At 36.8% G+C, this 17983-nt stretch overlaps 1 protein-coding gene across 1 annotated transcript in view; it reads left to right on the top strand.

Moving 5' to 3' along the window:
* The first annotated feature begins 704 nt into the window (after window positions 1–704).
* The window catches only part of LOC111152890 (nuclease-sensitive element-binding protein 1-like), a 44048-nt gene continuing 26769 nt past the window's right edge, over window positions 705–17983 (top strand). Inside the window, 2 exon segments of the mRNA XM_022511617.1 lie at window positions 705–869; window positions 2539–2613. Of these exon segments, the coding sequence (XP_022367325.1) occupies window positions 705–869; window positions 2539–2613 (240 nt within the window).

The following is a 17983-nucleotide window of genomic DNA, read 5'->3' as shown; positions in this document are numbered from 1 at the left end:
TCTCTCTAAGCCATGTTGACCTCCTTCCTAGTCCTTGAACACACTGTTTTTCTGCCTTTGACCACTGAACTTGTAGTTTCTATCCTAAATTCTCTACCTGCCCCTTCCTATAGCTGACCCCTGACTTCCATCTGGCCTTTCAGGTCTTCTCTAAACAAAATGGCAACACACATCCCCCCACCCCACCCAGTGCCCCTAGCCCTTTTCACCTAGCACTGCCTATACCCCTCAGTTCATTTTCTTTTTCTCTGTATCCCTTATCACCATCTGCCATTACACATTTACTTGTTTGTATGTTTACAGCCTGTACCACTTGCCCCTAAATTCCTTGAGGGCAAGGGTTTTGCCACTTTTATTTATTTCCATGTTCCTAGGTCCTTGATGGCCAGACACATTGTACATACTTAATATTTATTCGCTGAATTTAAAAAAAATCTCTAAACAAAGTTATTGCCTCCATCTCAATATCATTTAGACAAACCCTCTACTGCCCCTTTATACACACTGCTGTGTGAGCGAGCCCAGTTGCATCCATTTAGGTATCTCTGTGTCCTGAAATGTTCCATTTTCCCCATGCTTTAAATATTTTTTTTGTCTTCACAGCCATCAAATATTAACAATCCCTCATGTCCTCAGGGAACCACCTTTCTCCTCATTTGACTACACTGCCTTGCACATAAAAAAGCTCAATTACTAGATGTTAAATGACTGAAGGTGGCAGTTTGCCAGACTGTGCTAATGAAACAGCCCTCCTGTCCCTCCAAGGCAGTATGCACATTTTGACAGGGCCTTCCAGGAGACCTTGCACCAGTGCCTTAACACAAAGGTTATTGTTGAAAGTTATTGTTAAAAGAGGAGGCCAAGATAAGGTAGGATGTGTTTAGACCAGGGAAGGTGGTTTGGAGGGTGGCCCCACGTGTACTTCAAGGTCATTTATGACTATAACTCTCTGAATACCTTATTCAACAAAGAATGTGCTATTTGGCTTCTTACTTATCATGCTAATGGAGAACCAATTTGTAACAAACAGCAATGAATACATTCTGAAAAATGGTGTAAACCTGAAAACATTTACCCTCTTGCCCTCCATGTACAAATGTTCACCTGATCCAAAGAAGTAGCTCCAAGAACAGAGGTTATAAACATTTACTCGGAAAGCAAGCACACGATGTCTGGCTAATTTTTACAGAAACACATGCTTCTGATTCCAAGCCTTCTATCCAATGTGTGCAAAGCCTACTGCAAAATAAAGAATATGTCATAATAAGGAGGTTCCGGGAGGAAAATTCTGAAATATGCCTCAGTGCAGAAGTACACACTATATTAATTCTAGAGATCTGCTTTACAAGATTGTGCCTATAGTTAACAATACCGTATTGCTGTCAATACATAAAATTGACAGTACATAAAAGTGACAACATAAGATGTTGTCAGGTGGGTAGATCTGATGTTATTTTTATCACAGTAATGAAAAAAAAAAGGCCATACTATCGTGGGTCCACGTATGTATATGATTCATTAATAATGGTGATTTATGTTGATTAGAAATTCTCAAAAACCAAATAGTAAGTACTTTTGTCATTGCAACTTTATCAGAGAACGAAAAGTGGATTCTCAACCAGCTCTTGGTATTGCACTGGGAACTATAAATTCCAGACTGAAAAAGTATCTAATATACAGAAAATGGGAAGAATAAGGTAAGAATGGCAAGTAACTGCTGAAGAGGGATCTCAAAACTGCTTTGACCTGAAAAACACTTCAAACACAAAACAAGTGATTTATAAACTGAAACACAGATATAAAAATATATTCGGGTCATCTGTTTTCCTAGATCTTTCTGACAACAGTGCCATCTGGAGACTCGGTTTGACCAAGGACATGAGATCTTAAGGAAAGTTAAGACACTGAAAAGGTTGCTGATGAAGTCATTCTGTTTTTCCTGTTACTCCTATGCTGTTTGTCACTGTAGCAAAGAGACAACTGAAAAATCTGAAAACTGAAAAATTTGAAAACTGAAATTTTTTTAACCTAAATATGTAAAGTTACAAAAGAGAAAATAAACTCTGTAATATCACAGTGTGAATTACAGAGAAGTTAATTTGTAAGTTGTTCATCCAGAGAGTGTTATTATTTTAGGAAATTCAAGAAAATAGTAATATACCGCAATCCTTCATGAGAATGCCAGTATTCACAAAAGTGTTAGTTTATAAATTTGAAATACAAGATGGTCTTCCAACCCTTAAAATGGACAATTCAAGTAGGATCAAAAGACCTGAGAAGTAGAGAGCAAACATAACTCAAGTTTCCATAGGCTTTCCTCCACCTGCTCATGTGGTACCTCAACAGCCTCTGAATTTTCTCCCCAGGGGAACTGTGAAGTCCCATGAAAGGTCTCGCAAATGTTTACAGAGACTCTGATAAGCACCCCCTGGATGACAATACCACATCTTGTCGGTGCCCGTGCTCCAACTGGGCATGATGCTGCCTCTACTGTGAATAGCTCCCAAAAGTCATCTCTTGTTTTGCTCATCTTCTCAGCAACTTCTACACTGTCTGGCAGGTGTGGCTGCCATTTTTCAGCAGGTGACACTGGGCATCACCACCACTGACCGTGTGAGATCCTTAAAATGTAATACCAAAGTATTGCAGGGTGGTAAAGAGGAAAAGATGTCTTCCCCTTCCTTCCTACTCTAAGACAGATATAAAAGCATGATTGTTTTTTGTTCAGACCTTCCAGAAAAGTCCTTCACATAAAAGTTTTCAGTCTTTCTTTGTTGCTGTTTTAAGAAACAAAGTCATTTATTCTGACAAGCGCCACTACTGAAATAGCGACTTCAATACCTATATGACAGTAATATATTTTTAAATTCACATGTAGACACAGACAGATACACAAAAATACACAGTTTTATGGGCTACAGTAGAATTCTTTGTTCTCCCTATGAGCATTTTGGAATTAGTATGCTTATTACAATAGCATACAAAAGACACAATACGGGTGTTCAAATCAATTATGCACAAAGTTGCTATGGACTGGGTTTCCAGGTAGAAGACATATGATATTTTTCCTTTTTTTTTTTTTTTTATTATATAAGTTTCAGGTTTACAACTTTATAGTTCGATGTCTGCATACACTACAAATTGATTATCACCAAAAGTCTAGCTATCATACATGACCCTGCAATTGACCCCCCCTTATTATCCCTTTCTCTTTTTTTAAGATTTTATTTATTTATTTGAGAGAAAGAGAGAGAGAGAATAGGGGCAAGTGGCAGAGGCTGACAGAGATAATCCCAAGTAGTCTCTGAGTTGGGAGCCCAACAGCTACGGAGTGTGGCTGGATCCCCCAACCCTGAGATCATGGCCCAAGTTGAAGTCAAGAGTCAGACGCCCAACCAACTGAGCCACTCAGGCTCCTATCACTTTTACCCCTGTCACCCAGCCCCCAATCCCCATCTCCTCTGGTAACTACCCTCACCTGTTCTCTGTGTCTATGAGTTTGTTTTCATTTTGTTTGTTTATTCCTTTTTTGGTTTTCTTTTTAGACTCCACATAGTGAAATCATGAAGTGATACAGTGTTTGTCTTTCTTCTTCTGACTTATTTCACTTAGCATAATACCCTCAAAGTCCAACCATGTCACTGCAAATGGTAAGATTTCATTCCTTTTATGGCTGAGTAGTAATCCATTTAAAATCTTCTTTATCTATTCAACCATCGATGGACATTTGGGTTCTTTCTACATCTTGGTCGTTGTAAATGATGCTGCAACGAACATAGGGGTGCAAATATCTTTTCAAATTAGTGTTTCTGTTCTTCTAATAAATTCCCAGTAGTGGGATAGCTAGAGCATATGGTAGTTCTATTCTTCATTTTTTGAGGCATCTCCATAATGCTTTCCATAGTGGCTGCACCAATTTACATTCCCACCAACAGTGCATGAGCATTCTTTTCCTCCATATCCTCTCTGACACTTGCTGTTTCTTATCTTTTTGCTACTAGCCTTTTTGACAGGTACAAGATGATATTTCATTGTGGTTTTGATTTGTATTTTCCTGATATTAGTGATCTGACCATCTTTTCATGGGCCTGTTGGCCATCTATATGTCTTTGTTCAAGAAATGTCTATTCAGATACTCTGCCCATTTTTTTAACTTCATGGTTTGTTTTGTTTTTGTTGTTGAATTGTATGAGCTCTTTACACAGTTTGTGAATATATGATTTTCCACTATATGATTTGCAAATATCTTCTCCCATTCAGTAGGTTGCCTTGTCATTTTGATGATGTCTTCCTTTGCTGTGCAGAAGCTTTTTAGTTTGAGGTACTTCCACTTATTTTATTTTATTATTTTTTTTGTTTTTGTTTTTGTTTCCTTTGGAGTTGGAGCCACAAAAACATTTCCAAACTGATGTCAAGGAGCTTACTGCATATGTTTTCTTCCAGGAATTTTATGGTTTCAAAACTTACATTCTAATCTATTTTGAGTAAATTTTTATATATGATGGTATAAGGTAGTTACATTATTTTGCATGCCACTGACCAATATTTCCTACACCATTTATGGAAGAAACTGTCCTTACTACATTGTATGTTCTTGGCTCTTTTGTTGTAAACTAGTTGTCCACATATGTGTGGATTTATTTCTGGGCTATTGACTTTGTTTCACTGATCTCTGTGTTTGTTTTTGTACCAGTATCATAGTGTTTTGATTACTATTGCTTTGTAGTACAGTTTGAAATCAGAGAGGTGATACCTCCAATTTTGTTCTTTCTCTAGATTGCTTTGGCTATTTGAAATCTTTTATGGTTCCATACACATTTTAAAGCTATTGGATCTAGTTCTGTGAAGTATGCCGTTAGGATTTTGATAGGAAGTGTGTTGAAAGTTACAGATTGCTTTGGGTAGTATGGATTCTTCTATCCTATTCTATTCTTCTTCAAATAGAATTCTTCTATTTGTTCTAAGAGCACAGAATACCCTGCTATTTATTTGTGTCTTCAGTTTCTTTAATCAATTTTTTGTGGGTTTCAGTGTACAGGTCTTTCACCTTCTTGGTTAAATTTATTTCTAGGTATTTTATTCTTTTTTATGCAGTTATAAAGGGAATTTTCTTAATATCTCTAATAGTTCAATATTAGTGTATAGAAATACAATAGATTTCTATACACTGATTTTTTATTTTACAGCTTTACTGAATTCATTTATTAGTTCTAACAGATTTTTCGTAGAATCTTTAGGTTTTTCTATATGGAGATGGTATCATGTCATTGGCAAATAGTGACAGTTTTACTTCTTCCTTCCTGATTTACCCAAAAGTTTCTCAGTCCCTTATTCAAATAGACCCTACACTCTGTAGCCATTTGTAATCTTTCTTACACAAGATCTTGGTTAAGAGTCTGGGGTCTGATCCAGAGAAAAAGTTAGGTAATAGATCCCACTGATACCAGAGCATTGAGCTGTCTGAAGGCTGCCATCAATTTAAGCAGTGCTGAATTCCATGTGGAAGCTCTAAAACTGACTTGAGCTATTCTGATGTTCTGGTTTTAACTTAAGTGCTGCCTTACACACCAAATGTCTCACGGAGATTTTAGTTAAAATAGCCTTTCTGATTTAATTTCTTTTGTTTACCTTTCTTTTTAACACCTCCCTCCTTTGGATATATTCATTGGCTCATGTGGCATGGTTAGAGAACACATATTAGTGAGACAATCTGGCTCTTCTCCTCACTGCTTATCCCTATTTTTATCCCCCATTCCCAACTGAGACCTTCTATCCAGCCAGCTTCCACGTTTTACGCCTTCTTTGTCCTGGAGCAAAGGTTCTTTTTATTTCCAAAGGGCTCCTATGGCTCTTACTTGAGTATCCTGTACCAGACCTCCAGGCACCAGCAATGTGCAAAGGTCAGATTCAAGCTGAGCCCTCAGTGAAACAGGATTGAGATATTATGTGAAACACAGAATCCCTTAAAACAAAGATCCGATGGATTAAATTCAAAGAAATGTTTGAAGATTACAGGTTCTGGGTACATTGGGGCTTTCTGAGGATTATAAAGTCATGTTGCTTTATATAATAAACAATCAGATCTATCCAGAGATTATCATACCAAATCTGACTAAATGTTGAGCAGCCTATCAAAGGGAGAAGAACAGGAAAAGGCAGGAAGCTAATATTGGGATATGTGGGTTCTGTTTCCGTCAAGGCCACTAAGAAGTTCTGAACTTGAGCAGGGCACTTACTCACACTTCCTGGTCCTCATTTATCACATGAAAGGGCTGGACTGAGTGCTGAGTGATTGTCAAGGACTTTTTCAGTTGTAACAATTTATTTCAGTAATAATATATGGTTCTCTAAGCAACCTAGAAAAGAAGGCTGGTCATAAATAAATGAAACAGAGCTGTGCCTCAGTTGGTAAAATGATTGTACCCAGCAGGGGATTTGGGCAAAAGGAAAGTGGTTTCAGAGCTGACAATAAGGGCGGAGGGGTGGGGGGGGTGGATGCTAGGCAGCAGGAAAGCCAGGGAACTTCCAGTTCAGTGCAAGATTTATAGTGATAACATGACAACTGGCACACTGTTCAAACAATGGTATTTCAAATCAGATAAAAGCACTTTCACAGAACTCCAAAATACCATATATATGTTAAAATTCACTTCATAGATAACGTTACAAGTGTGTTCTTTGAGATTAAAGTGCAGTTTACAGCGATTCCAGTTAATTTTAAGAAAGAACATATCTGACTTCATGCAGTTTCCTATTTGGTATAGGACATCCATTTATAAAATGTCACCTTTTAGGCAATGGATTTTTTCACTTAATTCCAGTGAATGCCAACTGTATCAGCAACTGCCAAAAACAACCCTTCCCAGCCTTTTATGTGTAGAAAACCAGCAGTTTAAGCACAGGAGAATCAGCACTTGAAAGCGGTAATACTTTGGGAGTTATGTGGAAGAAAAAATAAACTTCTTGAGATTTGTGGAGGGAAAAGGTACACACAGACACACACACATGCACCCATACACACACACACGCACGCACACACACACAGTCCACATTCTGAGTCTTCTTGACAGATGTTTTACTAAGGCTCAAGCAAGGGTTATTTGAGCCAGAAGAAAATAAAATTAGTCAAAGAGCTGGCAGGGCTGATAATTAGCTGTGTATAAGATTAAACCTTAAAAAGGCACAGTAAGAGAAGTGTTTAGATTTACAGTGGCACATATATAACCATCAAAATTGGGAAGTCCAGACGCAATGGTAATTTATGTGGTTTTGGTTTGTCTCTACTATTCAGCATTCTTTATAGTCTAAGAAGGAAAATTGGGATTCAAATGTGAATTTCATGTTTTGTGGCACCTTATTAAAATTATAATGAAAATTTCAATTCCTCCACTCGGAACTTCAGCATATAATGAATTGCATAAAAAGAAAAGTACAGGGGAGAAAAAGTACAGTTCAGTGTGATAAAGTAGAAAGAGTATCAAGCTAGGAGTCAGAAGACCAGGATTCTATTCCCAGCTCTGCTAATAACGGGCTGTCTGATTCAGGGCACATCGTTTTATTTCTCTGAGCCTCAGTTTTCGCATTTGTAAAAGGTGGGGACTGGTTCTGATGAATACAATTCTGCTATCACTAATGTCAGACCTTGAAGTACTTTCTGTGCCAGGAGAGTCACTAAGCCAATTATCAAACACTCTTGTATAATAGAAAACAGCATTTCATTAAATCCATCCCCTCCCATGAGGTCTGAAGTACACAGAAGAACCCAAACACTTGGTATATCATGCATCTAGTTGATCACAATGTATCTGTAGAATATCCCTTTTCTGACATTTAAGAAAGGTCAAAATTCTAAAGAGCTTAATAGGAATGTTAATGCCCTTTAAAATGGTATGGCCAGTTGGTTATGTTGAATCATTCAAAGGTCCCTGAGACTGTGAAAAATGAATGACATTGACCTTGAACATCTACTCTACTCTTGTCCAGAGAGTAGGGGTAAGAGAAAGGGAACAATACTGCTAATCTGTCAAGAAATTATATAATCGCTATTAGTAATACATATATGAAGTGTTCTGTTCATATCTTCTTACCGATATTTATGTCCTGATAGGCAATTTTATTACACTGAAAGATTTCTGTGCAATATTTCAGTAGTTTTCTACTCAGGTGCTGAGATGCAGTGTAATTATGATAAACATCAGCTAGCATGCCACCTGTCTGCATATTACAAATGGAAAGGCAGAGATGCAATTAGACATTTGGCTGCACAAAAGTGAGTGCTGGATTAATACAGTTTTACTTTTAGGAGTTTTATTTTATTCTTATTTTGAGAAAATCATTGTTTAGCCTCTTCACCCAGATTCTCATCCCTTTCATTCAGGTCTGTAAAAATCCTCATCCATTTAGAAATACTGGACATCATGTATCCTATTAACTCATAATCAGCAAGGTATATTAGGTAATTTTTTAATGAATGTATATTTAGCTTATCTTTGCTGAATATTTTGATAACAAAAGAGAATTTTATAATGCCATTTTATAGTTTTCATATCCCAATGTGATAGGCCACTAATATTCAGAGAAGCTAAAATCCTAGTTTCTTACTCCTGAATTCCATCCCTATTCTCACTTCATAAAAAGCAAATCAAAACCAATTGATGGTATATTCCTGTCTAGAGTCTGAGAAGAAGTCACTGAAGCAATAAATTACTTAACCTGATGTAGATAAATATAGAAGAACTTCAACTTTGTCATTATTTAAATGCTAAGAATTAAAGGTTTTAATATTCACTTCTACAATCCTCCTACAAATGTTTTTTTAGATTTATTTATTTATTTTACAGAGAGAGAACACATGCAGGGGGAGTGGTAGAGAGAGGCAGAAGGAGAAGCAGTCTCCCCATTGAGCAAGGAGCTGGATGCAGGATTCAATCTCAGAACCCTGGGATCATGACCTGAGCCGAAAGCAGATGCTTAACTGACTGAGCTACCCAGGCATCCTTACAAACCTCCTACAAATTGTCAAAGAAAAGTATTTAATGTATCAAAACATTTTTATAGGGAACTGACTAGAGGTGATGGGGTGAAGTAGGGTTAAATAGCAATATATCCAAATTTATTGAGGAATAATTGACAAATATAATTATATATATTTAAAGTATACAGTGTGATGACTTGACATACATAGACATTGTGCAATGATTACCATGGTCAAGATAATTGATATATCCAATACATCCATCATTGACTCTTTGTGCATGAATGCGTGATGAAGTTTAGGATGTTCTCTCGACAACTTTCAAGTACACAATACTATATTGTTAGTTATATCACAATGCTGTACATTAGATTCTCAGAACTTATCCTTATAACTCAAAATTTGGACCCTTTGACCTTCACCCCCTCAGACCCTGGCAACAACCATTCTATTCTTTGTGAAATAAAAGATTTTCATTCCAATGGATTAAGGCTCTATTACATGCCCACTATAATATCCTTCTTCAAGCTAGTGAGATTTCCTGCTTTAATCTACATATATTTAGTTAATAGTACATGAATGAGTATTGGAAATAAATACAATTTTAGAACTCAAAGAGTTGTTCAGGGATCCATTCACATGGTCAAGAATTCAGAAGCCAAACCTAACAACATAGATTAGAAAGTATGAACCAATGACTTTGGTACAACACTGCTTGTATTTTAATCTGGCCCTACCACTTACTAGCATGAGGAATTTGGCAAGATTAGGAAAACCTCACTGTGCCTCTGTTAATTCACCGGTAAAATGCGACAAAAGTGCATCATAATATTGATATGAATGTTTCATGGAGTAGCACAAGTAAAGGATGGGAAAAGCACTAAGAACTTAATGATAAGCACTGATAAGAATTGATGATGAACACGATTATTACATATTTGCTACTATTCTGTATTCCTGTAACAAAAGTGAAAACTTAAGGATTTAGCTGTCCCGATTCACTGCAGCCTATGGCCAACTTATGTGGCTTTGAGAATGTCAAAAACCTGGACATACAACATACATGAGAACTGGTAACCTTCCTGTACTGCCTTATTAAGCTGGGCTTTTAAATAGCAGAGTAGCCTGGCTTTGCCCCTGGCCCACAGCATGGGAATTATGTTCTAATCCAAGTCAGCACAATACTAACACCTGGATAAAAGGTTTTAAACAAACGATTTAAGCCATCAATCTTGAAACCTATTGGTGTATTTTTTAATGGAAAATAGAGATGATTGTTTTATTCATCCCAATGATTATTGTTCCAATGATTATAGTTCTGCAGTGTTTAAGTATCCGTACCTATTAAATGAAAGGAACACTATATGAAGTACTTTACTAGGGTTTACTTAGGGTTAAAGAAAGGTGATCCACAGTGATGGAGTTTGTGATGAAAAAAAAAAAAAAAAACCACCAATGCATGTATTTCTTTTTCTTTCTTTCTTTCTTTCTTTTTTTTTTTTTTTTTGGCTAAATTCACTAGTTTTCCTGTATTTTTACTTTCTCTCCAAACACACTGTGAAACTCAGTTAAAAGGCACAGAATAATGATTCCTGTGTCTCCTGCAAACCTTACTATTACCAGTTTTATTAACCCACATTCTTTACTTGAGCCTTTGGGGGAAAAGTGATTCAAAAGAGTTCACGAATGACCTCTGAGTTCAGAACTATTGTGAGAAAACAAGTCCTGCTCCTTATCTCAGAAAGTCTGACCTCTCAACTTATAGTGCAATATATGTCCCTGGAGAGGGCATTGACAATCCCAAAGGCCTTCCCATCCAACCAGCCAATATCAACAAGAAGTGTTGACCTTTTCAGCACAGCGTTATTCAACTTTTCTTCACAGCTGTCAACAAGCCTGGACTGCAATTCTGACAGTTTTTAAGCAACCTATTTTCCCTGCCTTGCCGAATCAAATTGTGAGTGAAATTGCATTGAAGTCTGATATGTTCTTGTTACCCACATGTCATTTAAACTCTGCTCTATGTAATTCATATATTGTTCATGAAAGTTTACTGAAAACATTTGGAGGAAGAAAATGTTTTCAATTCTTATGTCTATGGAACTATTTTATTTTTAATGAAGCAATGAAGGTTAGGAGTGTTTTTCTTCTTTCACGAGTCCTCCCATGCCACAGAAATAAAAGATACACAGGTAGAAAGTAGCTGTTTACTCCTGTAAGTTTCCTCACTAAAACATATTATCTCTGTGGATAAGGCACTTTGCAGCTGGTTGAGTATCTAAGAAAACTAAGCAAATTTCTACATGTCACTAAGTGCAATTTGGGGCAGAGAGGCAGTAGTTTCATGAGCAGCATCTTAATAATTGAAAGAGCTGGTACAGACATCTAAAAACTCAAAGGGAATAAAATACCTGTTGTGTTCCTACTCTACAAACCAAAATTGCAAGGCTCAGCAAGGAGATTCCCACTAACACAGAGAATACTCCTGTAGGGAAAATGATTATGGAAATGCATTACATTATAATACAGTAAAAGCTAAATATGGGGTAAAATGATAGCTAATACTGATTTAATGTAATGCCAAGTACTGTTATAAGCATTTTACATGTGTTAAGTCATTTAATTTTCAAAACCCAAAGAAAAAATACTATTATAAGCACCATTTGAAAGATGAGAAATGGAAACAAAAGAAAGATTAAATAACTTTCCAAAAATAACTGCCAGCAAGGATCAGAAACAGAATTTGAGCCCAAGTTGTCTGATGCTCAAATCTTACTCTTCACCAAGGTGATAACTGGTAAATCACTAGGGCTATTGAACAAATACTGAAATTGGAAAGGGGTGGCCCATGTGCTTGTTTAACCAATGATTAGTGAGTACCCGTGATGTGTCATCTCCACTAGAGACTTCAGGGGCCAAGACACAATTCATTCTTGAGGTGATGGAAGTGTATATCAAGTACAGCTTTCATTACCAGGGTCCCTGAGGAGTTAATGAGCAGAAACCTCCTGTGAACCAGCACTGGGCATGTAGTATAGAGGAAAATCAAAGACTTACTACGTTAAGCCTTTTGGAAATTTGGGACACTCTATTACTCTTGCAAACAGCTTACCCAGGCATGGACATACTGCCTCACAATTAGGAGGGTTCATTCATGCTCACTGAGTCTGGTTTTGGAGGGGATTCAGGATGAGGATGATTTATCCAGGTGAAGACAGGACACAGAGAAAGGAAAAATTACAAGCAAAGGCCCAAAAGCAAAAAAAAAAAAAAAAAAAAGTATGAGGCTTTTAAGAATTTCAAGTGGTGGAGAGGTCCAAAGATATTCACATTAGAAGAAAAGGATAAAGTGCACAATTATTCACACAAAATTTCATGTTTAACAATTAACTCTTCTTATAATCCACTTCTAAAAGATGTGGTTAATAAAGAGTTCCAAATTACTTATTAGTTTATATATTTAGGGAGGCGAGAATTCTACCACTGAACCACCAATGCTAGTTTATATATTTAGGGATGTCAAAGAACTCTTAAATTCATTCATACAATGTTGGGGGCTTAATTCTATTTCACTGTTGTCTCAGAATGCCAACAAAATTTTGAAATCAGACTAACTCTCAACAGTCCCACAGATTGTTAGTGGTAGAGGGTCAACTAGCAAGACCTCCCAATTCCCAGAATTTTTGCTTCTTTCTCATTCCACTTTTTAATTTTATTTTAGGTTTGTAAGTGAGCTGGAGTAAGCTGATAGCATATTATTTTAAGGACAGATTAATAAATTACGAAAACATTCACTGAGTATATAATACAGATGGGACCAACTTCTCAATGCCCCATCACCGGGGGGCTTAGAGTTGCCAGCTACAGAACAATTGCCATCAGGTAAGGCTTTTGTTAAGTATTTGTCATCTTATGTGACAAGTCATGCCATTAAGGGAATTGCACTAATTATTTCTAAATTTTAGTTACATATTATACCCTTAGATAAAGGTACTTTTTGTCCACTTAAAGATAAATACTGACTACTCACTTTTTTATACATGGAGACCAATATTTCTTTCTCAGTTGATGGAAACCATCCATGAATTATGTAGAAAACACTGCCAGGGTAAACTACTTTGTTAAACAAACATTGCTTTGAAATGGCGTCACCCATGGAGAATTGTATTGGGAAGGTGTGATGGACATGTGTGCTTACATCAAAAGGGGAGATGTCGTAAAAATGCATTGAAAGGCAGTGAGATCTACTTAATCAGTACACTGAACTTAGAAGCAGAAAGTTTTGTTGAAATTTAAACTTGAAGGCGCCTGGGTGGCCCAGTTGTTAAGCATCTCTGCCTTTGGCTCTGGTCATGATCCCAGGGTGCTGGGATCGAGCCCAGCCTCTGGCTCCTTTCTTGGCAGGAAGCCTGCTTCCCTCTCTCACTGCCCCTGCTTATGTTCCTGCTCTCACTGTTTCTCTCTCTCTCTCTCTCTCTCTGTCAAATAAATAAATAAAATCTTAAAAAAAAGAAAGAAATTTAAACTTCGATCAGAATCTGGATCTACTTCTTATGTACAAATCCAGCCCTCTAATTGCCTACATTCTGCTATTGCCTTCCTGGAGAACTGGACAAGTGATAAGATATTGATGAAGGTTCTGAAAGATGAAAAAAACATGTTTTTTGTTAAATATGGTGAAAGTTTCTGTGTATATAAAAATTCTTTCTTCTTGTGTTTCTTGAGACTATCACTTATCCTCTTAGATAATGGAAAGCTGTTAGATATTACACTTTCTCCGTATGTTGCTATCAGTATTACTAATTTCCCTTCTTTTTACACCCATCCCCCAGAAACATACATGAATATATGCTACTTTTTGCATTTTTCACATCACAAAATAATTTTATTCAATCACGGCTCCTCTATAGAAGCTTCTTATAACAATCTCTAATTTTACCCATCTGGTCATGCAGTGTGCCTAAAAGCCCATACAGTTCATTTTTCATCACTTTGACAGATTCTCTTCAATTTCAGCTTTTTTCTCCTCAGTCAGCATTTCTTCTCACCCATGCATGAACATTATCCAGGGACAGAAGCTGTAACTATAGCCTATACAGAGCAGTCTTCGATTCTTTCTTGGGAGTGAGTTTGATATAAGTAAATTTAAAATGCTCATGTCTTTTAGCATAAAGTGTTAAATGATCCATTTCTGGCCATTCTACTTTCTGATCCAGTTTTTAAAGGCACATTGCTATGAAAAACAAAGTAAGTTCTTGAACAATGTGCCTCATTTCCTGGCATCTAAGTAGACAGAAAAAATTGAATGAAACTTCTTCAATTATATAAGAAGAAGAAGCCAAGTATCCCTGTCCATAAATTCTAAGATTTAAGATTGTTTATTGAAGGAAAAACCCATCTTCATCTTCTTTGTCCTTCTCTGCCCAGCTCCTTCCCCTTGAGACTGATGAATATAAGGCTGCATCTCCATGGACAGCTGGTTCGTGGTAGCTGACTTCTGACTGGGTTCAACCAATGGGTTTTAATGGCAAAATATCAGAGGAGAGGAGGAAAAAGAGGTCAAGGTATTTTGTCCCCATAACTACCCACTCTGGGCCAGTATTACAGCAGGGGTTACAACTTTCTAGGGGTTCACCTACTGTCTGTGGTTCCTTTTCTTTAGCTCCAGCTCCCACTGGACTCTGTTAATACCATTTCCTTTCCTTGGCTATTCAGAACTAAAGATGCTGACTGCTTTCTGCTGTTACGAATGTCTGGATATCTCAACACTCCTTATTGATACGTTCCCTTAAGTCCCTACACCCAAATACAAGTACTCTCTCCATTAAAATATCTTATACCACAAGAGTTAAGTTTTATTCTCCACTGAGACCTAGCTGCTATAACCAGTTTACTTGGTTATTATGTATCAGTGTCATTCTGGTGGAAGCTACTGCCAAAAAATTATCCTCAAAAAGAGTGAAGTAAAAGCCACATGTCTCTCAAAGAGATGTATGTACACCCAAGTTGATAGCAGCATTATTCACAATAACTATAGTGTGGAAGCAACCCAACTGTCCATCAATAGATGAATGGAAAAGCAAAATGTGGCACATACCTATAATGGAATATTATTCAGCCTTACAAAGGAAGGTAATTCTGACATATGCTACTACATGGATGGATCTTGAGGATATTATTTCACTGAGTGAAATAGCCAATCAAAAAAAGACAAACATTATATGATTCCATTAATATGAGGTACCTAGAATAGTCAAAATCACAGAAATAGAAAGTGGAATAGTTGTTTCCAGGGGCTGGGGGACAGGGGAATAGGAAGTTATTGCTTAATGTATAAAGAGTTTCAGTTTCACAAGATGAAAAGAATTCTGAAGATGAATGGTGGTGGTAGTTCCACAAAATTATGAATATATTTCATACCACTATACATTTACAAATAATTCATATGTATGTTTAAAAGTGGTTAACATAGGGGCACATGGATGTTTCAGTCAGTTAAGCGTCCAACTCTTGATTTCAGCTCAGGTGGTGATCTCAGAGTTGTGAGATCCAGCCCCACCATGGGCTCTGTGCTGGGTGTGGAACCTGCTTAAGATTCTCCACTCCCTCTCTCTCTGCCCCTACCCTCCTAAAAATAAATAAATAAAAATAAAATAAAAGTGGTTAACATAAATTTTATATTATGTGTATTTTACCACAATAAAGAAATTGAGAAAAATAATAGTAAAACTGATGGAGCATCATGAGAATTAAATAATCCATGTAAAGCTCTGAGCTTAGTGCCTAAAAAATAGTATATGCTCTTGGTCATAGTTGTTTTGCTGTCCTTGCTGTATTTATTCTATTTTAGCTTTAATATCATTGTGGTTAAAAAAAAATGAAAGTTTTAATAATGGTGTCATTTCCTTTTTATGCTGAAGAAAGCGATATGTGCAATGTTTTACCCTTCAGAACACTGTTTTGTTCAAATGTATTATTTCGTGTAGATCAATTTGTTAAGAGCATCGTGAATACAGTTTACATTATGACACTTCATTTATTTAAGTTGTTCTTGATATTTCATTACTATTTTATAATTTTCAACACACAGGTTCTGACCGGTTTTGTTAGAATTTGTATCTAGACTTGTTGTTGGTTCGTTTTTTTTTTTTTTCCTGAGTGATTGTAAATGGTGTTGATTTTTAAACTTTCATTCTCCACATTAAAAAAAAAAAGAGGTTGCTTCAAGTGACTGCTGCTCAGAAAATGCTATGGGAAGCATGAAGAAGGGTGTCTCTAAATAAGAATGATTAGAGGTTTCCACGGAGGAGGTCATATTTCAGCTGAGTTTTAGTAGACCAATAAAAGGTTGAAGAAGTCAGATTAAAGGTAGGAAAGATAGTTTAAGTCAGATAGAACATGGACAGACAAGAATCTAAGGCCTAGAATTATGCAGAGGAGTTAGCATGTCATTTCCTTTGTACTTTACTATGGTACTTTGTTCTGAGTTTTATTTCGTGGATTTAAAATAAAATAAAAATAATAGTTGTAAAGTATCAGTGTAAAGGCCTATATACTTTAGAGATAAATATGTAAGCAAATGCATTTCTTAAGCATAGAAGATGGAGGTAAGAAACATTTGTCATTCCTTTGACTGATCAACATCTAAAATCCCTTCCCTTTGTGGGGGAAATTCTTAGTCTTTTGAGTTTCAGAAGATTCAGCATTCCACTATAGAAACTTAAGATTTGTAAGTCTCCTTGTAAGTAGGTCAGTGTGGTCCAGACTTTGCTAAAGAGGTTCAATAGCTTGAACTTTGAACTGAAGTTTTGCAACACAGGAATTAGGAGATAAATGAGGAATCTATGATACAGAAAGCAGTAGGAACAAGGCCAAAATCCTGGGCAAGAAGCAAAAACTACTCAAATGTGAACAGATGATACCTTTCATAAAGGAAAAGAAAAAAGGATGACTGAGAGGTGAAACTAGGAACCCAGAGAACAGAGACAAAAGCCATGAAAAATTATTCCAGACTTCGAGACTTAATTAATCATCAAACATTTGCCTAGATGGATTTCAGAGTTCCTATCAATGACTCCCTTCTGCATCCCACCCCCTCCCTTTTTTAAATTTAATTTTTTCAGTGTTCCAAGATTCATTGTTTATGCACCACACCCAGTGCTCCATGCAATACATGTCCTCCTTAATACCCACCACCAGGCTCAGCCAACCCCCTACCCCTCTCCCCTCCAAAACCCTCAGTATGTTTCTCAGAGTTCACAGTCTCTCATGCTTCGTCTCCCCCTCTGATTTCCCCCAATTCACTTTTCCTTTCCTTCTCCTAATGTCCTTCATGTTATTCCTTATGCTCTATAAGTAAGTGAAATCATATGATAATTGACTTTCTCTGCTTGACTTATTTCACTCAGCATAATCTCCTCTAGTCCTGCCCATGTTGATACAAAAATTGGGTATTCATCCTTTCTGATGGAGGCATAATATTCCATTGTATGTATGGGCCATATCTTCTTTATCCGTTTCTCTGCTGAAGGGCCCCCTCCCTTTTTTAACAGTAAATTTTATAAAAAAAAAAAAATAACCTATGTCTGTTCCACCATTGTACATTGGAGGGGGAAAAGAGGAAGAGATAATTTGTCTCTTTAGTTTCACAGCTTTACAGATTGAACGGATACATACCTAAGGAACAGTATGTAAGGCACTACATTTGATGATGAATTCTATCCGTGCCTGGACATAATTTGGTAAGATTCTAGACTTTGAGATGATGATGTAATGAGAAGAAACTCTGGGAAATATCAGTTGGGATGGAATGTATTTGCATGTAGGATGGACTTGGATTATAGGGATCCAGACAATGAACTATGGAAGACACTCTCTAAGATGGCGCCCAGTATACTTTACCTTCTGATATACAAGCCCTAGTTTAATCTCCTCCATTTGAGTGTGGGCTTGACTTACTGACTCACAGAATATAGTGGAAGGTGTATACACACACACACACACACACAC

The sequence above is a fragment of the Enhydra lutris genome, unplaced genomic scaffold, assembly GCF_002288905.1.
Source record: "Enhydra lutris kenyoni isolate GAN:26980312 unplaced genomic scaffold, ASM228890v2 scaffoldscaffold3, whole genome shotgun sequence".
NCBI classification, from domain to species: domain Eukaryota; kingdom Metazoa; phylum Chordata; class Mammalia; order Carnivora; family Mustelidae; genus Enhydra; species Enhydra lutris.
This window is presented reverse-complemented; position numbering and strand designations above follow the sequence as displayed.